A 27,933-nucleotide genomic window follows, 5' to 3' on the forward strand; every position below is an offset into this window, starting at 1 on the left:
TGTTATTGTAATAAAATCCTTTTGAAAATGATCCGTAAGAATCGAAATAGGTGTAAAAACTAAAGCATAGTAATTATAACTGTAAAAACGTAAAATTTTAGTGCTCACCTTTTTGTACAGTGGGGTTGTTTTGTCCAAGTAAAGATTTAGTCAATTTAATTTTCCATACATTATTATTCATTTCAAAATGAATTTTGCATTTATGCTTTGTTTTTTTAGTAAATAAAGTACCCGATTTAAAACAGAAAAAAAACAGCACGATATGTTTATTTTTGAAAGCGTGTGTCACTACCACAATTACAATCATTTAGGTGGTAGACCAGAAACAGATCTTCAATCGATAACACCAAAAATTGAGACTCATATCCAACTCTATTTTCTGTAAGGATTTCATTAACAAAAACAAGATCAATCAATTCAGTTCAATTTTAATCTGGTTGCTTACTATTCGCATTACAAAGAACTGAGTCCCCATAACTAGAAATAGCAAGGAATCAAACATCTATGTGTTATAAATAGTTCTGAATTTCATTTGCATTCTCGTTCATATTTTAGGGTTTTTTTAATTGGGGCTCACCTTATCGGGAGTATATTGAAAAACATCAACAATTACTAGATATTTTTTCATGTAAAATGTAATGTCTTTGATTTTCCAATGCCAAACAGAACAGTGATTTTACGGCATTCACAATTTTATGATTTTACATTTTATTCGAAACCTAGACAATCAACCCCATTTAATTACGAATTCAAAGTAATTTCTTTGATTGAGACAACATCGATTTTCCTTAACGATGACAAAGAAATACCCTCCCTGAAGCATACAAGTGTGCATGGCAGGCAAACGGACGTGCGAGTCTCCCCTTACTGTGAATGAACTCTTCTTGCTATAGAATAGCCCATATGCTCAGGCCGATACAATCACGACGTTGACGGTTGGTGCTCAATAAACTATCGCTGCGTTGTGCATAAAACGAAGACAGCCGCAGCAGCATTGCAGAGCAACAGCGGACACCAACCAACCATCCATCCACAAATGCAGCCAGCCCAACCAACCAACCAACCAACCATCCAGTCAACCAGCCAGCCACAGGCAAAGGCAGGCACACCCACCAACACACTGGCACAGTGCCATGTAGCGGCAACGCGACAACGGCACACAAGCAAAATAAGCGGAGCTTAGGGCCTTTTCCGTCTTCGAGCAGAGCAAATGGTGTTTATTTTGATTTCGTTCGCCGGTGAAGCAAGTAGCAGTGTGTCAGAGTACGGGCGGATAAACGCGTGAATACGACAAGAACAACGACGACGACGACAACTACTTTAGAATAAGGCACAAAAAAAAGAACCCCAGATACAGATAAACAACATAACAAAAACAACACATACATACACACGACGCAGTCACACAAAGTGGAGTGAACAAAAAGCATCTGAAAGATACGATACGTCCAGATAGAGGATTATTAACGTGCCGAATTCGAATCAGCAGCAACAGTAGTAGTAGCAGCAGTATTTTACTGCGTGTGAAAACAAATACAGCAACGAAATGATTATTAAATAAAATCCAACTAAAATATGAAAACGAGAAAATAATAATCCACATCCGATGCTAGTGTAAGAAACGAATAAAAAAAGAAACGACTCTTCTGCATATCATCGAAACCAAGCAACAAATACGCGATATTAACGACAATACTAAATATATTTCTTTTTTTACAAATATACATAAATATTTTTCTGTGCGCCCCTCTCTCTCTCTCTGCGTGTGTGTATCCAGTGCAATGTAGTGCTTTGAAACGAAAGGAAAATTATCATTCCAGCAACAACATCAACAATAAAATAACACCAAACCAGTGAAAATTGTGATAAATATTGAATGGAAAATGTAAAGAGGGAAACATGTCTAAATTGAAGAGTAGTTCTAAAGTCCAATCAAGAACATAGATCATGTCGTTCAAACAGTAAGCAGTGAAGTGAAGTGAACAGCGCGGATAAGAAATAGAATCTAAAATAAATAAATCCGAATGTGAAGATAGATTGTCACCAACCAACAAATCAAACAGCTAGCCCTTTTATAGTGAAGTGAAGTAGTTCTTTATCAAAGAAAAATAATAATAAAAAAAAACACAAAAAATATATATTGGAAGTGCAGAAGAAGAAGAGAAAAGTAAACCTCTGTTAGAAAGAAACCCCATACATTTGTACATGTGTGTGTGTGTGTCACTTATCAATCAATAACCCCACAACGAAAATGTCTTCCCAAATCTGTCCAGTGATGTGTCTACTATTAACTTGCCTCTTTGGCAGTTTATTAACCCCGGTGTACACCTTTAATTTTGCTCCCAAGCCCCAAGTGGTTATTGGTGCGCCGCAATTGAAATTTTTCCAGCCACAAGTTCGCAGCTCATATTTTGGATACTCCATGGTTATACGCCCTACAAGGTAAGACGAAGATTTGTCACAAATGTCTACTAAGTAGCTGTAGTGGAGCGGTACGAAAAACAAACACTACTCCGGTCTAATTAGCGCCAAGCCAATACAAAATACATATCTACAGAAACCAAGAAAAAAAAACAGTTAGTTTACATTCAAACAAAGTATTTAGCATGTCGTAAAACTCAAATAAATCTATTAGCGCTTGGCAATTGTACGTGTAGCTACAAAAATTTAAACAAATTATTATCACTTCAGTAGTGGGAAATGAATGCAATCACGGGCTGAACAAAAGTGAAGTTGAAGAGTTTCTATTTTTTGTGGTTTGTTTTGACAACCAAGACATGGAGTGTGAAGGGAAAGCGGTCATCTACTATGCGGTGTATTGTGGGGTGACCACGGCACAGAAGTGCCCCCCACAAGCAAAATTATAAGAAGACACCACAGTTGGTTTATCTATTTTTTCAAATGTATTTTCGTATATAAATAAAACGCCCACCTCTGATCACCACATGTTGATTGGGACACTGCATTGCAGTAGATACAAATCTTGTTTTTTGTGTTGTTAATTTGAAATTCAAATTAGTTAAATATTAATTTGCATTAGCATTAAATTTTCTCATGGCTTACAAGTATTAATCAATTAGATAGCAAAATGTGGAAAACTAGATTTTTATATAAGCAAATGTGAGTTTAACTTCAGACAAATATAAACTATTTGGCAATATATAATGAGTGATGGTGAAAAACGTACGTAGGACAGATCAAATTCAACCATAATGGGGGAAAAATAAAGTGGAAGTGAGGATTTGGAGTATGATTCCAAAAAATAACTCGATTACGGACAAAAAAAAATACGTATAAATATGATTTATCGCTTTTAACATGATAAATGGTCTGTATGTACTCTTAGTATTATGATTTAGTATTGGTCGATTTACAAAAAAATATATACAGTAGATTTGACTTACCAGCACAAACTAACTTGCAATTATTTCTGTGCAAGATATTCAAAAGTCCAGATATCTTAAATCTCTTACCTGCGTCAATTTGCACGTAAATGAAATCGCTGCAGGACAGTGTTAAATTTTCAGGAATATGCGATCAACGCTAAGAATCTAACAATGAAACAAAAGGATTGTGTGTGGTAGTGAGAAGGATAAATGCAAATATTCTGAGCTGTTATCGTAAATGTGCAGGTATGAATTGTGCACTTAAAAGAAATATTTGGGGGGAATCTTAGGAAAAGTACAAAAGAAGTGTATTTTGGACAGCTAAATCCAAAGTGCAAGTATGTACAATCCAGTTAAATCAAAATTACTGTAAAGATATTGGAGTCGAGTATGCCCAAAAAATATTTCGACGTCGCAACTCTTGTGTCAATTAGACACTATATCTTTCTCGTTTAATGATGTGAGTTTAACATACTTTATGAGGATTTATTTTGCATATATACAATGGAATTGACAATTTAAGCCCAATGAGTCCTGGTACAATGTAAACGTACTATAAACTTCGACAAGAATATGTAATAATATTTATTGAAGTTGTAAGCAAACCATTCACCTCCGTCAGAGCTTTTGATAATTTGTATATTATCTTTAATCTAAATTTTATTATATTAAAAAACTAAACGCAGTAATAGTTTTTTTTATTTTTTTTCCTTCAAATATTGAATGATTTTTTATTATCGGAAAACGTCTTACCAAACTTTTTTCAAGCCAAAAAAATTCTAAGTTATGCCAGACATAAATATATAGGTTTCTATGACAAATAACGTTTATTTGATTAAGAGGTACGTTTGTCATTTTTTTAATCTTTTACTTTTTCTTCAAATTTTCCGCTATGAATTGACAAAATAAAAGTGTCATGTAATTGAGTTAAATGGTTTAAAAAAATATAAATATATTTTTGGTTTAGTCATAGGCAATGTTTTTTATATAAGCTAATAGCTCTAGAATAGCTATTTTTTGTATTAAATTATTCTGGTAATAAATTCTTTCAACTGAATATTGAAGTTTTCCTTGGCTTAAGATTGAACCAACATTGAAAGTTGTGTATGTACACAGTTGTTCAGCTTAGTTCGGTGTTTTTAAACATTTCATAGAAATATTTTTTGTTTGCAATTATTTTTATGAAACACACACATTCTTGACATTTTTAGAGAATACCAATTGCACTTTTAATATAATAAATAAATAATAATATTTTATAGCAATGACATTAATGAGCAAACGAATTTGAATGGTAATTTGACTCTGTCATTGGGAAATCATTTTTTATTGACATATTTGAAATAAGCCTTTAACGAATCTAAAACCCTTAAAGGCATTCTCAGTTATGTTTAGCGTATACAAAACATAAAAATCCCATTATGTTGCTGGCACTTAAAATAAATCGCTGAGTATTAAGAAACGCTTAAGGAATGGTCCATTCTTTGTTCCTACTATCTGCAGTTTTGTTTAATTTATTTTTTTATTTTTATCACCACTCAACGTTAAAATTTTGTGGCATTTTCAATTCTCCACTTTAATGTGCTTAAGATTTGAATATTAATGTATATGGCTTGCCAAAGTTTGTATTTCGAAAAAAAAAACACAAAAATCATATTCCCATTGAGTTAAACCACTCCTCGGCCAGTTTTCCAAGCTGTTTGGTAAAACTAGTTTCACAGCAAAGAAAAAAGTCGGAGCGATGCAAATCGACACAATCTTTTTTTACACTTTACAAATTTCTGTCGATATGGGTGGAACTAATGTAAGTTGGCATGGAATTAAGTGCGATATATGGCCAATATAAACGTAGCCTTTTAAAGATTGTTAATGAATAGTGTTAAAAGCTTTTTAGCTCATGAACCAAATCGTGTTTTATAACAACTTCGCTGTTAGAAAGGAAATGAGTTCAGTAAACATCGGACGTTTATCTACAGAAAACATTAACAAATTGTTAAACATTGAATTTCTGAAATGTTTGCATGTGTATGTGTGAAATTCAGGAGTCTGACGAAACTTTTTCTTAGCATAAATAGAAAAATGTTTTGGTTGGAATAGAAGTGTGAGAAATCTGGAGCGCTTATCGGGTTATAGTTTAGATTCGCCATGGACAATATATGTATATAAGCAATACATATAGTCGGAATGCCCTGATATTATTGTGTTATATTCTCACTGTTTTTTAACAATACAATGAATCCGGTTGGGGTGACATATTTGGTTTTAAAAAAAATTTCATACAAGTTATTTTTAATTTTTTGTCACATCGATAGATCTACAATTTAGCTTATGTGTATCTCAGCGGTTCCACCATTTTAAGATGTTACTATATTTTAATTAATTTAAATGCACCGATATATTATAACATAAGATCATTATAACTCATACAAAATTGAATTCTAAAAGGACTAATTTTGTGATGTCATTCGGTCCAGAACGTGAAATTATCTGATAAAAGAACGATTTGTAAACGTTGCTCGTTTCTAAAATTATTGGGTCCCTTCCAAAATTTAGGATAATGTAGGATATTCTTTTATTAACCATGTTTGTTTCAACTTATTTCTTACTACCGGTCTATTTTAGGAAATTAGTAGTAGTCACTTGGGTGAAATCTGCAGATCTGAAATCCAATTGTAAGTTTTTCGAAATCCTCAAATGTAATAAATTTATTTGAAAAATTTGACATTCCTCCATTAAAAAATGGTACATTATGGGGGTATTGTCGGATTTCAACTCTGTCTATGGAATGTGTAGAAAAATAAAAATATATAAACTCTTTTTAGGTGCAATTTGTTTACATTAATGGTTTCCTTTCTGAATAGTCAATATTTAATCAATGCATGATAAGACAGTCAACTACAATCTGAACTTACAATGTAAACTCCAATTGGGAGTTCAATTGCCTTCACATTTACTGCCAAAAATATGCAGTAGTGTTTATGGAATAGTCCCTTTTGTTCTTTAGAACTTCAAAGTCTTTTGCATTTTTATATAACTCGTGCCATTCCACACTGAAAATGATATAAAATGGTAATAGTTTTTATTATATAATAAAAGAATATACTTCCTGACAAACATATACTAAATTCAGTTTACAAACTTAATAAAATGACACATAAACATGCATGTCATCAAACAATGATCCCTTTTCGATTGTCTTAAATTCTTATTTCGTCCCCTTTTAGTAAAGCAAACGTTAATATTAAATGCTTCCTGTAAATACAATAAATATCCTTTTGTGGAACTGTATTAGTTGCGACCTTTTAACAATTTGTACAAAAAATGAAACAAAAACAAATCGTAAACTCGTCTTTCATTACTGGCAAATTTGGTTCAATGCCAACTGACTTGGTCAGTTTGCGCAGTCTACCCTCAACGGGGTGTTCTGCGTATACACAATAAAGTTCTGGAAGAAGCAGGACGTGGCAATATCATTGCACCCCACCCTATGATGGTGGAGGGTACACAAAAGAAAATAAAACAAAACCAAAATAGAAAAAAATCATCCCTCTTTGTTGCCATATAAAATTGGATACGATAAACCACAGTACGATACCATGTGTTACTGGGGATACCGAAAACTAGGCATTTTTGTGTATTCCATTTTCCCCGCGAGCAAAGTAAACAAAGAATGCATCCGATTAGCACCAACACTGCCATCACCACCACCACCGCTATTACCAATGTGTATTGATTGGCAATGGGAAAAGGGAGTATTGCCTAAATATGTATGTTGCTCATCATTGTGCCCACAGAACATGCAGCTACACTGGGCAAACATTTAGCCAGCCCACACATTATGCTGAGTTCCCATAAAGACCAACAATCCATTAACAGAGCAGAATTCGTAAATAACTTTTCACTTTTCATTGTAAATTTAGATGAAAAAAAATAATAAAATACCGGCCGGCAACATATGCAAGCGTTGTGTGGCATTATGGTCACTATGGCTCGATAGGCCCAACCACCACACATCGATGCTCCTCTACGGCTCACGAGTAATAATATTGCAATTAATTGCTTTTAAATTTGATTAAATTTTATTATTGCGTGTGTCTGGTGTCGGTCGCAATGTTTGTCCATTTGGACTTTTGATGTTGGCCAATGTTGTTGTATTTTTTTTTTTACTTTTTTGAATTTTTCATTCAATTAACTTTAAATGCGTGTGACATGGTCGGTCGTACAAAAAAGGAAAGGAAGGAGGTGGTGTTCTTTTGTGTTTGTTGCTGCTGAATTAACATTAATAAATATAATTAAATATACATAAATATATTTATGTATGAGAGTGTTGGCTTCCATGAAACCATCAATTAATTATAATAAAGAACGATGAAAACAACAACAAAAACAACTTCTACAGAAGGGATTGCAAAAAAAAAAAGAATCATAAATTAAATTGCGGTAGGTTTGGTTTTGCAACATTTACATCCGGAAGCTATTATTAAATAATGTTACAACAAATAAATAGTGTGTATTATATATTAAGTTGTGGAGAGAATATTATAATTCCCGTACAAATCTATCAAAATTTCTACACCAATCAGGTTCTCACATTTTCAGGACCTGAAAATAAATCTTTTATATTCCAACAGCAACAAATATTATTTTATTTTCTTTTGTTGTCTACAACAAATAGACTACTTCGTATTCAATTTTTATTGAGTATTTAAGTTTTTCCATTCGAATAAATGACAAAAGTGTCACTCCCAAAATTTTGAGATGTCTACAAGATTTTCACCAACAAAATACAAAATCATGTCGTATTTGATAATCTCTATTCTGTCTGCACGACATCTTCTCTTGTTTGTTAGTCCCATGAACTGCTCCAATGACAAATTCAGTGTCATTCGTTTCGTTTTTCAAATCAATTCAAAGCCAATCCACTACTCCCCATATCCATCCATTAAAAGTGGAAATAAAATTAACAAACAAAATGTCAAATATTCCCCCGATCGGGGAAACAATAAATAAAGCTGCCAAGAGTTTTTATAGCCACCGACAAAACCCATGTTTTATCAGATCGACAATGACACATACATATATGTTTGTTACAAATACACGAATATACATATATCGTACATACATACATACAACTTATGCATTATGTACATAAAAACATATGGGAGTGTGTGCATTGACCGTTAAACACAACATCGTCATCATCATGTGACGATGTCTGGTGCAACATATCATACTCAAGAAGCGAACATTTGAACGAACATACGAACAAACGCAGACAAATCGATTTGGTTGGTGGCGGCGAAGGCGATGAAATGGAAAAAATGCCCCCAAATTTGATGGAGTTCAACCGAAATTTGGTTTGACATTTCATTTGTTGACATTTAAATTAGAAATGAGTATAGCATTTAGAAGTGTCATTAAACAGATGCTAAATCACTGATGTGAGGGAGTGATATTCTGTATTTAGATACATATAAATGTGCACATATGTACACATTTAGTCTGTATTTATTTTTATGTTTAACGAATAAGATTGAGGATTTAAGGATAGAAGGTAGATGCTATTGGTGCTGAGATGTGTGTCACATAAATATATTATCAAAATAACCTGATATTAGTTTGTTAAAAATATTATTAGGTGTCAAGTATTTTGGTACTTCGCGTGTTTTATATCCAAAAAGTGTTGTGCTCCCATATATTTTAAATAGGAAAGAGGAAAATGTCGGAAAGACTTTCAGAGCGCAATATAATACGAAAATTTCTAGAACGGATCACTAATAATAAATACAAAACACTTATTTTATATCTTGTGATCTTATAGAAATCACTTTCTAATACCAGAACGTGGATCTATTCTAATATTGACTGCGAAGAAGTTTTCTACCACCAACAACCTAGATTGCCAAATTACAGTCACTTCTTTTATATGAGGACAATGTCAAAACATAGATCTATACTGAAAAAATACCGCACGTTTGAAAAAAGGAATTATAGAAAATTGGCGGGAAGCTTTGAATTGGGCCTATACCTTAAGTTGGATCGATGTATGCCCAAATTTAAGACTTTATCCTTAAAAATTGCGTTGTTCCAATTACAGAATACAGAAGTGAAGGGTATGAAAATAAATCAGGTTGTTTTTAACTTGTGCGTGTAACAAGTTGAATTCACTGGGGGGTTTCTTTTAATCTTAGAAGGACATATGGTATATATCCAAAGTAATGCAGGATATAATATAGATATAGATGGATGATCCCGTCTGTTATACCCTCAGCCTTATGGCTAATTAAATATTTGTTTTTGACCCCATGTTTCTTTGGACCAAATCCGTTTCAGACCATCAGGGATCGATTTGCAAATGTCCGTCCGTGTGTTTCTCTGGCCGGCTGGTGCGCACGAAAACTCTCCAAGGGAGTAAACGATTTCATTCCAACTTTTCACATCCTATTGTTAAAAAATTGTACTTAAAATTAATTTTATAATAACATGCAAACGAACTATCCGATTTTAACGAAACTTTGTACAACCTATTATCTTTACCAAGCCAATGATTAAAATTTTCAATATTTATAAATCGAATATAAGGCGGATAGATTATACGATTTGAAACAAAATTTGCACAACCTATTACCTTTACCAATCAAGTCCGAAAATGGGTCAACATTAAATCCGAATCCACTTCGATTAAAAGGTATTCCTTTTATTCCGAAGACCTCCGCAAATCATAGACTGATGGTATATATCTGTCGGAAACACCGACTGATACATTTTTACTTGTTTTTGTCAATATCTAGAAAGTGCTCTTATTTTCAATATCAGCACTGTGAGGAAAATGAAAAATTTGCCAATATTTCATTCCATGTGCGAAATTTTATACAATTCTGTTGTTATTGTTATTATTATAGGCCCAAGACTTTTCACGTCAAGATAATGAATACACACACACAGCTACGTAATTATTGCGTCAACGTTAGCGATGCTTCTAAAGTTTGATGACCCCAGCGATAGATTTCACAACAATCTGCTAAACACACACAGACACATTCACATCATACATACAACATCAGCTGTCGGCATTTATCAACGTATATTTGTCTAATAATATCACATTTTCACTGCCCTCTTCGATACGGGAAAACATCAGTGTGTGTGTGTGTTTTTAGTTATTTTATGCGGTTCTGTTTTTGAAATCAAATAAAATTTCCAGTGTAATCGAATACTGCAAACGAACTGTTTCTAAGTTTCAATTTCCTTTCTGAAATTCAAATATAATTTAAGGCTGTCATCGGTGGTCCCTTGGTAACGGGCGGCATGTAGTTAAATGAACTATTTATCCCTCCCATGTCATTATCGGAATGTGCAGTACCCGGATGAGTCATTCATATTCAGCTAGGGGGAATTGAAATTCATATGTACATATATATATATATAAATAAATGGATGCAGCCAGACCAGCCAGTTCAGTGTAGTTTACAGTTATGCAGAATATACTGCGGTTTCCATTAAAAATTCTGACAAATATTCTGAAACACACATAAACGTCACACTTATCGTCTTCCTGTAAATAAGCCAAACAAAAAACGAAAAGAAGAAACTAAATGACATTCTGTGCCAAAACAAGATTTTATGCTTTATGATTTACAACAACAACAACTCATTGCAAACGATGAGTCAAACAGTTTCGTATAAGTGTTTTTTTGGGGTAAGACCTAAAACCAAAGAATTCAGTTTGTTTACCAAATTCCATCTGGTATGCGTGCACTTTGATTTTAACCTCTTCAGTGTATTTTTTTCTTCCTTTTTTTGTGAAAGAAAGAAGCAGATTTACTTTGCTTTGTTGTATGAAACAAAAGAGTTTCAAAACAAAGGCAACAGTTCAGCAGATTGGGCTACTGTCCGTGCCATTATTATTTGTGGTCAAAAAAAATCCAAAATAAAGCAAAAAAAAAAAATAAATAAATAAATCGTTAAAAAAAAACAATCAATTTGGTTATGCCCGGTATACCTTTACAATGACGAGGTCGGTTCGAAATATTAAGGACATATATTTTTACAATTATGTATGTGCGCAACAAATCTTTAATGTTCGAAATGTATAAATTTTATATTGGGTTATATCGACGATGTACCGCCTGATTTCTGAAAACTATCGAATTTGGTAGTTCGTGTTGTATAGTGTAAAAAACATATAAGGTCAGGCCGTTATCGAAGTTGCAATGAAAAGGAAAACCTGAGAGATACTATATTCGCACCAATTATGCGACACGTTTCGCCGTTCGTTAAGCGGCCATCAAGCATATTGGGTAATGTGGCTTACAAATGTCGTTACTTAATATGTTGTCGAATATTGTTGAGAAATTGCATCTACGAATTAAATTCAACCGTGTCAATGTTCGGACATTTGGTATCACTCCAGAATATACATTTCAGCGAATATTTTTCTTGTAGTGGTGGACTTTTTTTCCACACAAGAAAAATTGATATTGTGCCAGACAACAATCAAGAAGTAAAATAAATTCTAAATCTGACTCAGAATTTTAAAGCGATCTATATGAAGTTCGTACTCCCTCAATTATTTTTCTTTCTATCATATGTCGAGTGGTACAAATTTCTCCTATACTTGTTTCAAGCTTAAATTTAAAAGTGTGTTTTTTTCTTCATATTGAAAATAGTTTTCCTTTAGTATGGAATAACACATGACATTTATACATTTAAAAAAAGATTGATAAGATGAAAGAAAATAAAAGAAAAATATTTCCCTTCAAATCGAGATAATGATTTCAATTAAAGAAAATTCCAAAATGAAGACAAACAAATCTTTGTGATGTGCATTCCAAATATTACTTCAGCCAATACTCGTTTTTCAACCCTCGTATTTTATTGCTTTTTTGTGCATTAATTTCTACCAAAAATTTAAACGTTTCCATGTAAGTATGTATGTATGAGTATGTGTGTGAACACTAACTGACACTATAATCGCATGACTCACTGAAGACGTCGCCCCTGTTGTTGTCTTGTAAGTTTTGTATAGTTTCCTACTCCTCCTTTTCCATAGCTGCATAGTCTGGCTGTCATCGTCTGGGAATGGATGGATGTGTATTCATGGAACAACAAATAGAATGAAAAAAAACTTTGTAGTTTAGCTATGGCAATGACTCCACTTCATCTCTTTGTTGTCGCATTAATAAAAAATAAAGTTGGAATCTTAAGGAACAACAACAACGACGACGACAACATTTTCAGCAGTCAAACAACAACATCCATCCATTCGATATTTAATAAGCTACAAATATGCGCTGCGAACGGGCGTTGCATAGAGTTAAGCATGAAGTTGTTTTTTTTTCGATTTCAGTTGTTAATGGAGTTTTTTTTTGTTGACTAGCTCCATCCAACGTTTATAGAAACATTTTTTGTGCAATCTAGTCAAGATGATGGAGATATTGGACCTTGAATTATCTGAGGTTGTTGCTCATGGCAAATAGGTGTTTTTTCTCTTTGTTAGGTTTTTTTTTTAATAATTAATATATCCATTAGCTAGGTAACTAATGAAATTGATTGAATTTTGAAATTGCTTTTCAAACGAACAGTTGCAGTAGAGTTTGTCTAGTCCATAAAAACAAATTGTAATTAACGTAGAAGGGGGTGTGGAGGTTTATATTGCAAAATATTAAATTACTTGGGCTTGGGCCTAACCCAAATGTGTCAATTTAATAATAAAAGGAATTTCTTATTATTGAGATAATCAATTTTCATTTTTAGCTGAAGAGGTGTGTAATATAAATATTTGGAATAAGTAACAAATATATTCAAAATTACATATTCAATTATATGTACTATTATCGGTGAACACAACATAAATGTTATTTTTCAATCAAACATAGTAACAATCAATATGTATGAATATACATATTTTATTTCCTACAATTCCTAATAAATAGACATTTTTAAAAATAATGTGCAAAACAATAAACAAATTGAGTAATACGAGTATCGACTGTCGCATGTTGTTGTTAACTTTAAATGATATCCACCCAAAACAACTCAGGTTATTGCATGTCCAAAAGCCGGAAATATTTAAGCGAGTTGGTAGCAGTGATTGGGCAATTATGTTAAGCAAGTTTAAGCTGTAGTCCAATTTACTGAAATACGATTGGATATGAAAAATACACACATCTTACGCCGAATGGGAGATCATATTTGGTTTTCATTTATTTTTGAAGTGGTGAAAAAATACATTTCAAACGGCCCCTTTAAAAATAAGTGGAAGACTTTGAAGAGGGGAATGCTATAAAATATGATATTGTGATATATTAGAAAATAAAGCAGGCAATTCGAATCGAATCGTGCAGATAATAAAGTCCCATTTTTATAACTTTACCCAAGAACACTACCAGTACTTTTTAAAAAATATTTACTTGATGTGAAAACACATATCCTCATCTATTTTTGGTAGTTTATTATTATTTTTTTTTTGGTTGAAAATAATTGAAATTTTTATGACAACTGTAACTGTTTCCAAAAACAGCATTTGGACAAAGTAAATGCTCTTGCTATAAACCCAACATAACACCACTATACACCATAGAGACACTTAGAAAGGTGTAACCGCAATCAGTGTTGCCAATTTAGCACTTTTAGTGCTAGATTTAGCACTTTTGAAACTCGTTTAGCACCAACAAAATTGATCTAGCACCTAGCACCTTTTTTTAGCATTTTTATTTTTTTCTGGAATTAGTTAAAATTTTGGGTATTATTTCGATTTCACATTGACGCATTACAATGTCCCTATGATTCACGCTATAATTTTAATTTTCCAATGTTAAAAAGTGCCAGTACATTTGTAAATAAGTATTACAGTTCGGACGGTCAGAACTGTCTATACCCTACACCATGTGGAGTGTATTAAAATGATCGGGTACTTCATATACTTACTATAGCAACCTACTGCTTATTAGTTAAAATAAAAAATGTAAAAATCATGAACCTAAATCAGAAAGGAAAAATAAGTTCTTTATTAATCGGGAATCTCAAATTGCCAAATTGTAGCCATTTCGGAGTACCGAAAGTGGGTCGCGACCCTCTTTATAATGGGGTTATGTCAAAAGATGGACCTACACTTCGTCGGGAAATGGTTCTAATTCTTAAAGGACACAAATAGGATATAACCTTTATATGGGGGATATGTCTGTATGAGTATGTGTGTGAACACTAACTGACACTATAATCGCATGACTCACTGAAGACGTCGCCCCTGTTGTTGTCTTGTAAGTTTTGTATAGTTTCCAAATTGCCAAATTGTAGCCATTTCGGAGTACCGAAAGTGGGTCGCGACCCTCTTTATAATGGGGTTATGTCAAAAGATGGACCTACACTTCGTCGGGAAATGGTTCTAATTCATAAAGGACACAAATAGGATATAACCTTTATATGGGGGATATGTCCAAACATAGACCTATATAAATACTTGTCCGCATATATATATCCTACCCAACAAGAACACAGATAATGCGTCTAAAACCTTCCAAATAAAGAAGGTAGAGCAGTACTTTAATATGAGTACCATGTGCCTTGACAATTTTCTGCATATATGCCATTCTCGAAACCCTACATATTAATCGATATTAATACTTTTTAGGGGGGAAATTTGACATACCATTAAAATCCAAAGTTTCAAATTATAGTCAATTTGATGAAAAACTTACTCGACGACCCCAAAATGCCGTTCTCTAGGCCTACCTCGAAACATTGACCCACGTGATAATTTTTGGTAGGGACATGTTTACCTAATGAGAATACAAAATATCAAATGAAGGGGACCCCCATTCTCGGTTAAAAACAATTATTTTGTATTTTGATTTAATTCGAATCTACACTAATTCAAGAATGTCGCTATGAAATTTAAAGTGAAAATCTCAACAACTGTTGATGATATAGCCGATTTATCGTGCTAGCATCAAGTGACGGCAAGAGGGCTTCTCAAACTTTGAACGCATTTTCACCAAACAGCGTTTTTGCAAATGGCGGAAATTTTGGGACATTTCCCTATGAGTGTATAGCTATCGTATGACCCTTAAAGCCAATTCTTCTAATTTCTCTTATAAGATTTTTAGCACTTTTATTTGGCACTTTTTAAAATTTTTTAGCACTTTTTTAAACAAAATGTAGCATTTTTTATCAACAAAGTTTTGGCAACACTGACCGCAGTTAACACTTTTTAATTTACACAGTAATTGTCATGTTTTTGTTACTGTGGTTGATTTTAAACAAAAACATTATTTATTTGCACAGTTGTTAAACATAATATTATTAGAGACATAGAGATCGAAATATCTTCAAATATTCAATAATTAAAATTAATGGGTACAGTATTTTTGTTCGGTCTAGCCTATTATTCAATAGTCTGTCTGTTTGCGAAAAGTGGCAATGTACCCACAAAGTGCCACATGTAAACTATTCGTGCGAATCGTTGTCATCAGATGATGCATCAGAACTGAGCATTTTTTTTTTTTTTTTTTTATGGGAGAAACAACAATAAAAACCTCACGCATGAATTCCATGGTAATTACTGTCACCATAGCATTGCATGTAGATATATACACGTATACATATATACATATTCCAGTCCCTAAAATGAAAATTTTCAACAAAAAGCATAATTCAATTCCTCGAGAGGAGAGTATAAAAAAACCTTTGTATGCTTACTATAGACAGAAACGAAAAAAAGAATTGCCCACATTTAAATCTAGATCATAACTAATTGTGGCACTACACAAGTAAAGCCAGGAGAGTTGTGTATAATTATTGAAAAAAAGTTCATGTGTATGTTCAGTCAATTTTGTTTATCGCGGTAACTTTAACAAGAATCAGAAGTCATGACATCAGCATCCCCGAAAAAAATCTTTTCTCATGTGTTCTTGAGCTAGACTTTTTGTTGTTCCTGTTTAATTAAAGTCATTTGAATCAAAAAAAAAAAAAAAGTTGAGAATGTTGAAATGACTACGGACACACACGCATACTGCTGGGCTTTCATAATTGAAGTGGGACAAAGATCAGAATGTGTGTCATGTACGTACGGCTGATTGTCTGTACTCTGAGGTAATTTCACAGTGTGGACCAAATAATTGAAGTGATGAACTAAAATAGAATTTAATAATGTGTATAATTAAGGTTACCCAAAAAATTCCACAGAGGAATTATTTATGTTTTTGTAGGTCGTTGGAGCTCGATATACAGTGATATTATTTTGTACTTTTGTACAGACGAGTTTTTTAATGTAGCATTTCAAAGCAAGTACAATTTTCAAACACAAAATATTATTTTCTGTGTAACTATGGATAAAAAATATATTTATAATATAAGTCGTTTCAACAACATATAGATATGTCTGATGATCCGCTCAGCCAACGACGGAATGAGTCGCATAATGGTGGGTGACTCTCCGTTTCATTGCTAAACTTTGATCACATAGATCTACTCGAAAGAGAAAAACTAAATAATTGTATATAGACGTATTGATGGCTATTTTGGGCTGGCGCGATTAATAAATGCTCAAACTGAAAACCTTTTGAGTAAAAATAAAGGCACAGAATCATAGGCAACTGTGTCATAAAGTGAGCTTATACAATCCATTTTAAGCAATGCATTTTTTAATCAATAAGAATCAGGAGTTTGAAATTGCTCTCAGCTCGATAGTATATAATATTCAAAACTATTATAGTATTATTGTGTTATATAAGTTGCCCAAAGGCTAAGTTAACTGACCGACATACATATGTGAAAATATATTCAATCACAAATCGTAGATTTTTTTTCAAAGAACATGGAGCAAGTATGGACGTAAAGTGGGAATTTAAATGAATTTTTAGGGAATTGGTAATGCTTATCTTCTCAGTGCTATTTTATTGTCCATATATGTCGAAGAACAAAGTGATAGCCAATAATATAAAAAACGTGTGATCTTTCGAAATGTTCTGAATAACATCAAACTGGTTTTTTGAAGTATTGCTTACTATTCGTATCTCCATATTGAAATTATTGTTGTCTATAACGTTTTTTTGTCTGTTTTTTTTATAATTTCCTTTGTTATTATAGCAATTATTTTCTATTCTGTTTTTAGCATATCGTGTGAATGACTCATTGGCCGAACTAAATTAATTAACACTTAGATTGTCATTGTTGTGCTATTAACCTTTCCCACTCCCGCCTTTCGAATTATATGCCGGGCAAAATTAAACATTTTAGAAAACGTAAAGCTTAAGATAATCCCCAAAAAGCCAACAACAACAACTCAGCCAAAATTATCTCACCGCTTGGCATGAAAGCATAAAAACACATCGTTATTATTTATCTTTGCCAAACATTTTGTTGACTGTTTCTGTTTCCTTATTTCTTCATTTATGCTGGCTCTAAGCGAATATTAAAATGGTTGTAGGGCTGAAGTTGTTTTTGGTTATGTAGTGTTGTTGTGGTCTATTCAATATTAAGAAAGTCTTGTTGTCATCGTAGAGATAAAATACCGAGTCATACAGACAGAAGTCATATTTCATGACTTTCACCAAAATTTATTTGGGTTTTTGTGATATTTTTTGCATTAATTTTTATTACAAATTTTAATTGAATTTCCTGGTGAGCGGTGTTATCTTTCGGAGTTTATTTGCAAATTACCTAGGTCTGTTGGTGTAACAACAAACACAATATAAGTTAATTTCTATGTTTCTCTTGAAACCAGACAGACATGAGAAGTGTGTGTGAATTCGACGGTAGCACTGGTATTTAAAAAATCATTAATATATTGGCGTATAATTGATGATGTCCATTAGACGACATGTTCGATTTTTCTAAAGCCGACAATAATTATTTTAGCCGCTTTAGAACAAAATTAGCATTGTAGTTGTGTTAGTAAAGCATTTTATGTATGTATTTCTTCGTTATTAATTTTTGGTTGTTTGGAGATTTTCAGTAGTATAGTCGGACGGGGCCGACCATACGATACCCTACACAACTAACACGGAACTCTAACTTTCTGCGGATTTATATTCCGAGCCAGTGTAATATTTCTAATATTTGCAACCTCTTGCCCGATTAGAGGTCAACAGCACCTCTTCCTTACACTGCCATATTTTCCGAAAATTTCTAACATTCAGTACAGCCCTTCTATACTTGTCCAGATTCCCTCCACCGTGGGTTGTGTTGTGATGTTTGGCTTATAATTGTGGCCTATATATCGACTCCATAAAGCACAAAAAATTAAGTTTTTCGCCAACTTCATTCCAAAATTATTATCTGACCGTCATCGAAAATTATAGGCTTTGTCCTTGACCATAACTGGACCCTCATGGAAAATTTCAAAGCGATCAGCGCTATATTTCCTTCCTCTAGTGTGGTAATGGGTTACTAAATAATATCTGAATACGTAAGCTCCTGAAAATATTTACGTCTAACTCCCACATCCGATTACATACGATAATATAATTGGTATCAATTTAAAGGCCTTGGATATATTATAAACTTCTCGGGTCTATGTCCTTCAGAAGTGAATATATTCGCCATAGAATACAAATTTTGTCATTTTTCACACAAAAGTCAGGGTAAATTTGACCCGCTAAATATTGACCGATCTTTATCAAAACAGGCATGCTTATTCGCGGTGTTTGGGCCATAATTGCGGCCTCTGGAGCGACCAGAAAAACGGACAAAAATTTAGTATTTGGTCCATTTCATCCCCTAAATATTAACCGATCTTTTCCAAAAATAAAAAAAAAAAAATAATTTTTACAAATGATGAATTTTGTTGCGTTTTATTTTTCTAGAGTAATTTAACTATTTTTACAGTTTTATAACATTGAAACAGAGCTAGTGTATAAAATTTTTAAAAGTAATACCTAAATATGGCATCGATATTGGTCTCTTTATTTTACTGACTTTATAGATTTTTCATAATTTAGTGTTACAGTGTCTTATAAAATTTAAATCTAGAAGCAATCTAGAATTGGAAAGCTATAAGAGGGTCTTAATTGAAAATTAGGATCATAATTCGAATTTTATTTAACATATTTACCCCTGGAATGCCAATTTGCAACATACTATCATGGCGAATGTGTGTATGACCTTGAATTTTCTAAAAATGGTCGGTACCGTTAAAGTGTACTGACTATGCACCAAAATTAAGAAACAGAATTTCTACACATTGTTAATAAGTAGTATTCATATAATTTATTATTAATTTAGCTTATGAGAAGAACTTTAAAATAAGATGGTATACAAATGGATTTTAGTACCACCATTAGTTTATCTAGCTTAAAAAATCGTCTAAACTATTTTATGCGTTAAACCCCCATAAAATAGTTTAGGAGCATTTTCTCCAATATTTATGTTTTACATAATTTGTTGTTTTTGTTTTCTTGTCGTTGTTGTTGTGTGGTAATCTAAGTTAACGTTAATTAATAAATTAAAACCAAAGTTAACACGCGACAGACAGACATGAGTTCACAGATACACTGATGCGGTATTAACATAAATTGAACATTTCGAATGTAACGACAGTCCAACAAGACAACAAAGGAGATGATTCATGCTATATTCCAAGTACACGGTTATGAGAAATCTTTCAAATGTTGTTGTTTTTTTTTTTCAATCCAATCAAAACAAACGCAACGAAGAAGAAGAAGAAGAAAATGATTGAGAGGAGACCGTTTGACAAACACTTGTAAACAAAAAACCACAAAACGAGACAAAAAACAACAAATCAAAAGAAAAAAATACAACGAACAGCCGTCACAAGTCAACAGTTGGACTCTTTTGGTTTTTGAGTGGTTTCGACTGTCATCGGTGTGGGTTAGTTGGAGGGTGTATGACAAGGCTTAAGCTTTAGTTGACCCAAAAACCGCGAGTTATGAGTACCAGTTAAAAGTGTTCGAACACAATTGATCATTCACAACATATCAGACTCAGCTGGAGAGTTAATTGAGAGTGTTGAGAGTGAGAGCGTGTGACTGGCAATCAACACAAACACGAGTCGTCTTACCGGTTTATGGCTAAAGCTTTCCATTACTCATACGTTCAGTCGATTCTTTGGCCATACAATGACGACGATGACATACAAGAGAACATAAACACGTTAATCAATACACAAACGTTCGGCTGGCTATTCGATGTTTGGCTTTTCGACTGACCATTTCACGTATTGAGTCCAGCATCTTTAGTTTGATTTGTGCTTCTCATGGGCTGGGTTGTTAAGAACCCATAACGCGCTTTGTTAACGATCGAAAGTGGTAAAAAAGATAAAAACATAAATAAAGTCGTTGTAATACCGTCTGTGTTCGTGTGTGCGTGTGTCAATTGTGTAATAGAAAATATTTAAAATCGTAAAAATTAAGCCAATAAAGAAATAAAAAAATGGTAACACCGAAATGTTACCGGTTACGGTTATTTGGCTCCGCCATCGTGTTTCTAACGCTGCTCTTGTGCAATGACATCGATGTGTCAGAGTCTTACAACTTGTCACCAGTGCCCAATGCCATCATTCGGGATCCACAATTTCCCACCTTTATTCCAAAACATAAAGCGTCATATTTTGGTTTCACCTTAAATCTTAGAAAATTGGGGTAAGTTTGAATTACAGATCTTTAGCGGAGGAATATTAAGTGATGAGTATTTATGACGACACCCGGTTTTATCGTTTTTATTAGTCACTTTAAATTTTAATGGTCCAGCATTTGAATTAATCACTGAATATATAATCTTCATAAATGTGAAAAAATTTGATAACTATGACAAATCTATACACGCCCAAACTGCTAACTGTTGTTAAATGACAGTTAAATTTTCTGGATAGGATTTAGTATTTTTTAATTTCTTACAATTTGTTATATTAATGAGAATTTAAAATGCCAAATGTCCAAAACAATTTTGGACATCGTATAGACAGACAATGGCTGAATGTGTATTGAATATTAATTAAACATTGGTCATTCTTACTTCGATCGCACAACTTTATGACAATTACCATATGCAAGTCCATTACCACTGTCTGCCTGTCGCAATGAGAGGCGGAACAAAAGGGTTCTTTTACAACCAAATTTGGCAAGTGTGTGTGCGTGTGTTATAATTTACTTGACGTATTTTTATGACGTCTCCATATGCAGATTTTTATAATCGCCATTTTCGCTAAGCTTCTTTTTTAAACGAGCCGCCAAATATTAAAGTTTGGGATATTTATGAGTGAAACTAGTTTCCGGTTTCGTGCAACAATTCCAACAAGCGATGCATTTATGGAATAATATAACTTTGCAATATATAACTCGGGATGTCAGATATTGAATTGATGAGCAGAAGGGAGTCTTTATATACAAGCCGGTAGGTTTCTACGCAAAGGAAGTATTCCAATTTTTTGAAGGGGTCATACAAAACATTATATTTGTCTAAAAAATATATATTTTTTAATTTTCAAAATAAATAAATAAATTAAGAGCATTATTTACCATTCGGATAACGATTTTTTACTGTACACAAATTTCGGTTCGGTCACTCTGAACACTAACTTGTCCATTAAAAAAATATTGAAAACACAGATACAAATTTGCATTTCTAAGTCGATATAAAATTTATCACATCTTTATCGTATAATAATAAAACCACAAATGTATTAATAATTGAATGACAAATGTTTATGAAAATCATTGTTATATTAATGATATATTTATTATTTTTAGAGGCGAAAATAAGTAAATAAATATTAAAATATACCATAGCCTAGTATTAATATTTTTTTAAACAGAATTTAATTTATAATCCTGGATGATTTATTGTAATGAGTCTGATAGACTGAGATTCCTTTTGATCCATTCATAAAATTTTTTTAATTAAAAAAAAAAAAACAATTAATTTTTCGTTTACATGTACTGATTTTTATATTTCATTTTCTATTTTCAGTCTAATTATTGGTGCTCCTCGTGCCCAATCAACATTGGAATCACAACGAAAAATCAATGAAACCGGTGCCGTATACCGCTGCACCTTCAATGGTACACCAGAATGCACTCCGTTTGTCTTTGAAAATCGTGGAAATATCAACATTGAACACAATGAATATTCATATGATTCGGAAAAACGCGATTTCCAATGGATGGGCGCTGCAATGGACGGCGGTACCAAGGATACGGATAAATTAATTGTCTGTGCTCCCCGTTTCATTACGCCAGCCATAAACGATTATCTGATGCATGGAAGATGTTATTGGATCAACGATACACTGTCCGCAACGCCACAGGGAATACGCCAAATTTCGCCACTCCGAGCAAGAGGAGATCAAATTAGGGACGATGACGGCGAACGCTACTATTATTATATGTTAGCCGAGCAGGGTCTCAGCGTGCATGTGACACCGGACAATGAGGAATTCCTAATTGGTGCACCCGGTATCCATACGTGGAAGGGTTCGGTGATACGTTATCGTAAAATGGAAATTAACGATGAGCCAAGCTTAAGTCGTCGTGACACCAGCCGAGTGTCACGAGTTGCACGCCAAACCCATGTCATCTATGAAACAAATATTCCCAATCCGAATAATTTCAAACAGGCCAGTGATTCGTATTTTGGATATTCTGTTGGATCCGGTTATTTTGATTCGAACAATCCTCAGAAACTTATGTATGTGGCAACAGCTCCACAAGCAGATGAACAATCAGGAGAGGTAAGATTTTGAACTTGTAATTACCTAGTATTTGTATTAATACATACATACATATTTTCAGGCCTATGTCTTCGACTATATAAGCAAGTATAAAATCGCCAAACACTTTGTCTTCCGTGGTAAACAGTTTGGTGAATATTTTGGTTACGCGGTGCTTGCCGAAGATATCAATGGTGATAAATTGACGGATGTTATTATTTCGGCTCCTCAATATACAATCACTGGTTCATATGATGATGGTGCCATCTATGTATTTATTAATCAGGGAAATGTAAGTTGATCGCCCTTCTCCCTCTCCCTTGCATTAATTATAACGAACAATATTTTAAATAATTTTTACAGTTTAATTTCGAACGCAAACTTATGACCTCGCCATTCCATGGAAAAGCCCGTTTTGGCACCACACTTACCAAATTGGGCGACATAAATTATGATGGCTTCAATGATATTGCTGTTGGTGCCCCATTTGCTGGAAATGGTTCCGTTTTTGTGTATATGGGTAGTGAGCGTGGTCTACGAGAACAACCCAGTCAACGTTTGGACTACCCAGGCACAGAACAGTTGACCTATGGCAGTGCCATGTTTGGCCATGGCCTATCCAAGGGTTCAGACATCGATGATAATGGTTATAATGATTTCGCTATTGGTGCTCCAAACGCAGAAGTCGTGTATCTCTATCACTCGTATCCAGTTGTTAGCATTAAGGCTACCATTTCATCGCAAACCCGTGAAATTAGTCCCGAACAAACAACATTCCCCGTGACAGTATGCTACAGCATTGCTACCAATTCTCGCAAAGTCAAATCGCAGGAGTTGGCCCTAAATGTCGTTGTTGACCCCCAGGTGAAACGTGTTCGTATTATATCCACAAACACCAATGAATTGCAATTCAATGTCACTGCCACCACTACAACGCAATGCAAAGTTGTTGACTGCAATGTCCGCTTCAGCGTGAGTGACATCTTCAAACCAATCGAATTGGAATTGCACTATCAATTGGTACATGCCATTCCAAATTCTGAAGGTAAATATTCACATAGCCGTTTTTTACGAATTATTATCTCATTTGCGGTTCTTTGCATTTTCTTTACAAAAGTGTTTTGCGAAACTTGTGCCGCCGTTGATCCTGCCGAACCCAAGACGTCCACCGAGAAGATCATCTTCAGTACAGGATGTGCAACAGATATTTGTGTCGCCGATTTGCAAATGACACCTAGATTAGAGTGAGTTTTGGGTGATTCTATTTAACTAAGACATCCATACTAATAGACCTTTTTATGTGTATCCTTTAGTCGCACATTCATACTGGGTAGCAGTCGAACATTTAAAGTTTCCTACGATGTCATTAACATGGGCGAAACTGCGTATTTGCCACAAATCAACATCACCTCTTCAAATCGTATGCTATTTGCCAAAATACCGTCAAACTGTAAACACAATAGCCAAGATTCAATGCTGCTATGCGATCTGAATCACGGACAGCCTATGGCCAAGGGCACATCGGATACAATTACTGTGATATACGATACCAGCAATATATCGGGGGAGAAAATGGTGTTAATGGCTAAAGTCTTTAGTACAGGCAAAGAGCAGACTCCGGGAGATAATATTGCCAGCGATGTTATAACACTGGCTGAATTCACTGAAATATCAGCAGTGGGGTAAGTACTTTTTTCATTTTTCAAAGAGAAATGTGTTGCTCATGTTTTCTTGATCTCTTGTAGGGTGCCAAAAACCGAACCTGTCATTTTGGAAGAACTCGCAGATAGGGCCGAAATCATAAACTTCTATGAGGTAAGAAATATTGTAAAAAAGTGGTCAAAATTAAATTGCATGGAACTTTGTATACCCTCCACCATGAGGCAACAAAATTCAAACGATACCATATATCTCGTTTAAAGTTTTCAATTGCCACACAACTCATAAAGAACAGATAAAATACTACATGTTCTCAATCAGAGTGTGTAAGATATATTCATATTTTTTACACAACATTATGTCTATACAGCGAACCATTCTGCGTTAATAAATCAAAAACCACAGAAATTCCATATTTAACTTAATTTGCTTAAGCAATGCTATCTACATTATCAATATTATTACGGTGGTAAAGTTATTTGGATGACATTCGCCCTTCTGTCCTATCGTGATTTCAAATCAACGTGGTGTATTTATAAATAAATGTAATATTATTTGAAATATATGTATAGTTTCTGTGGTCCAATGGTAGAGGGTATTTACATTTAATATGTATGTCAGTAAAACATTAGGCCTTTTAATGGACACCTACTAAAAAGTTGTTTTTTTCTCTCCTTCTTTGTTTACAGATCAAAAGCAATGGTCCCAGTACTGTCAGTTCTATGCAACTTGTTTTTGATATTCCTGTGGCCTATACCATACCAGGTACCACAAAAACCATACCTATTGTCGATATTAACAACATCACAATGCTGGCTATGTACGACGCACAAATAAAGGATGTCAGCTATTATCAGAACAATACCCAGCTACTAATGAATGCGGTAGAGAAAATGTCAAGTTTCTCGACACAATTTACAACACAGGTTAAGACCGAGACTTCAAGCAGCAGTCATTTCCGGACAATGGAAGTGCATAACGGTGGCGAATTTACCGTCAAAGAAGAATCATTTGGAGGTAAATAGTTTAAAAATTGTTGTTGTAAAATACAGTTTTTTCACCATTTGTATTGTTTTATGTATTTTTGCAGAATCAATATTATCCAGTTTGTCACGACGAAGAAGACGTCGCGAAGCTGCTGCTTTAACAGCAAACAAGGATCAGTATGCCCGTATTGCCCACGCCAAATCATTTGAATTGTTGGGTGAAGACTTGAAGGGTAAATTGCCGGTGAATCGAACGATTGTATTTAACTGCAATGATCCCGAGATGACATTATGTGTTCGTGCTGTTATCCCTCTGTACGATTTTAAACCAAAGAAACCCATCACAGTGACCATGAAATATCACGTCGATCTGCAGGAAGTCAATCAAATCCTAATTGAACCGTGGGAATTCTTTGTGATAGTGATTGACGTCGGTGTCCAGAAAACGAATGACCCCTTGGGTTCAACTTTGGCCATATCGAAGAAAATCGAGTACAATCTCATAGCGAAACATCAATTGTACAGCACACCCTTATATGTCATTATTTTGGCCATCATTGGTGGCCTACTAGCCTTAGCCCTGATAACATATGGCATGTACAAAGCTGGTTTCTTTAAGCGTGCCAAAAAGGAGGAAATGGATAAGCTGGTACACCAAGCCCAACTGTCGAATGACGGTGTTACCGAAACGTCGAACCTTAACACCGAAGACAATTGAAAGTGCAATGTCGGCGACATTCGATTTTCATTGTGATCTTGTCTCGAGTCCAAAAAGCTGTGAATACACCTCCCGCCGTTTTTGTCTTACAAAAGTGGCACAAATTTGTTTAAATTTTATTTTTTTATCATTAATTTGTTTAGAACAAACGTGTTATGTACGTCCCGACGTACATCGGACAACATCACCATCAATCCAACACTGAGAACGTGTTGATAGTCAACTGTAGCTGCCGCAGGAGTTGTCAGGCATTTTAGGACGATTTCGATACCAAATGTTACTATTTTTGTGTGCATAAATTTAAGTTAATTTATTTGTTTTAGTTTTTTGATTTGATCTGTACTTTTTGTGTTCTCTTATGTTTGTTTTTGCCTTATTTTTTTAATTCGTAAATAAGGATATCATCGAATACTTAGACCTAATTTTATTTTTTTAGTTTTAGGTTAAGTTCTTATTAGCTGCCATGTGTAAATAACTATTAAGTGTAGTGAGCAAGAAACGCAACAAACTAAATCCAAGTCGAGCAAATTGCTGCGTGTATTTGAAATTGTACATTTTTATTGATTGGAAAAAAACCGCAGCACGCTTTCTATTCCAGACACTATAAAAAATCGAAACGAGGATAATCTGATGCGTGCTCTATGTATAAGATTTTATAAGTATTAATTTTTTATATGAAATATTAACAAATATACAAAATACATACGAAAACATTTTTTGTACACTTTCTTTATTACTTGTAAACATGGGCGTTAATGAATAGGCACAAAATACAGTTTTGCCGGATTCGTCGAAATGTTTGTGGTTCAGAAGGATATATGAACTACCTATGTATGTATCGTAAACATGACACAATTTTCATCGAACAAGTATTTGCTCTTCTAATATGTAATTATTGTAGTTTTATAACCGATTTGTTTTTGATATAGTTATATAATATACAATATAATAGGACTTTATTTAACCGATTTGTTGTATGATTTGTTGCCATTTTAAAGGTAACTTCATAATGCCTCTCTAACAGAAGTCCTGCTCTCTATTTGCAGAAAACTCTAGTAGTCGAATTTCACAATCCTCTCTAGATGCCAATTTTTTATCATTAAAGAAATTTTGCAATGCAAGAAAAATATTATAATCGCTTGGTGCCAAGCCCGGACTGTATGGCGGGTCTGTATATGGCGTGTACGCATATATGTGGCAGCTATTGGGTTTTGAAGGACTTTAGCTAGTTGGTAACATGTAATGAATTATTGTTTTTGACCATCTGTATGGACGAATTATTAGTACGACGGTTTTTTTTGTGGACTACCTCCTAGAAACTGAGATTTTGGCTTTATACTTATTCACTCTGGAGGCACTATATTCTTCAGACATCTCTCTTACTTATATTTCAATCGTATAATCGGCGACAATGAGTTTTTCACAATGCGTTTTATTAACCCCAACCCAAATGTATCCCTTGTCATTTCTATTTGGTTGTTTGTGACCAGATATTACAATTTTCTATTAAATATTTAT

The 27,933-nt window shown here is 33.8% G+C and overlaps 1 protein-coding gene across 1 annotated transcript; it reads left to right on the forward strand.

The window, feature by feature from the left end:
* Positions 1–2,216: 2,216 nt before the first annotated feature.
* On the forward strand, positions 2,217–26,417 carry LOC133332855 (integrin alpha-PS3). Its single transcript, XM_061541225.1, has 9 exons — positions 2,217–2,442; positions 22,314–23,073; positions 23,135–23,344; positions 23,416–24,097; positions 24,170–24,296; positions 24,366–24,734; positions 24,798–24,867; positions 25,401–25,728; positions 25,802–26,417. Exons 1-9 carry the CDS (start codon positions 2,252–2,254, stop codon positions 26,413–26,415), a joined length of 3,351 nt encoding a protein of 1,116 aa, XP_061397209.1. The 5' UTR covers positions 2,217–2,251; the 3' UTR covers positions 26,416–26,417.
* Positions 26,418–27,933: the final 1,516 nt, after the last annotated feature.

Source organism: Musca vetustissima, unplaced genomic scaffold (genome assembly GCF_032173495.1).
Source record: "Musca vetustissima isolate MV318-11 ecotype Yass unplaced genomic scaffold, APGP_CSIRO_Mvet_v1 utg11625, whole genome shotgun sequence".
Taxonomy (NCBI): domain Eukaryota; kingdom Metazoa; phylum Arthropoda; class Insecta; order Diptera; family Muscidae; genus Musca; species Musca vetustissima.

Bases quoted from the DNA above. Each gene is read 5' to 3' on its own strand.
- LOC133332855 (XM_061541225.1), top strand. From the start codon at position 2,252: ATGTCTTCCCAAATCTGTCCAGTGATGTGTCTACTATTAACTTGCCTC. The intron at 23,074-23,134 runs GTAAGATTTTGA...ACATATTTTCAG, and splicing joins CAGATGAACAATCAGGAGAG to GCCTATGTCTTCGACTATAT. The intron at 24,098-24,169 runs GTAAATATTCAC...TCTTTACAAAAG, and splicing joins TGCCATTCCAAATTCTGAAG to TGTTTTGCGAAACTTGTGCC.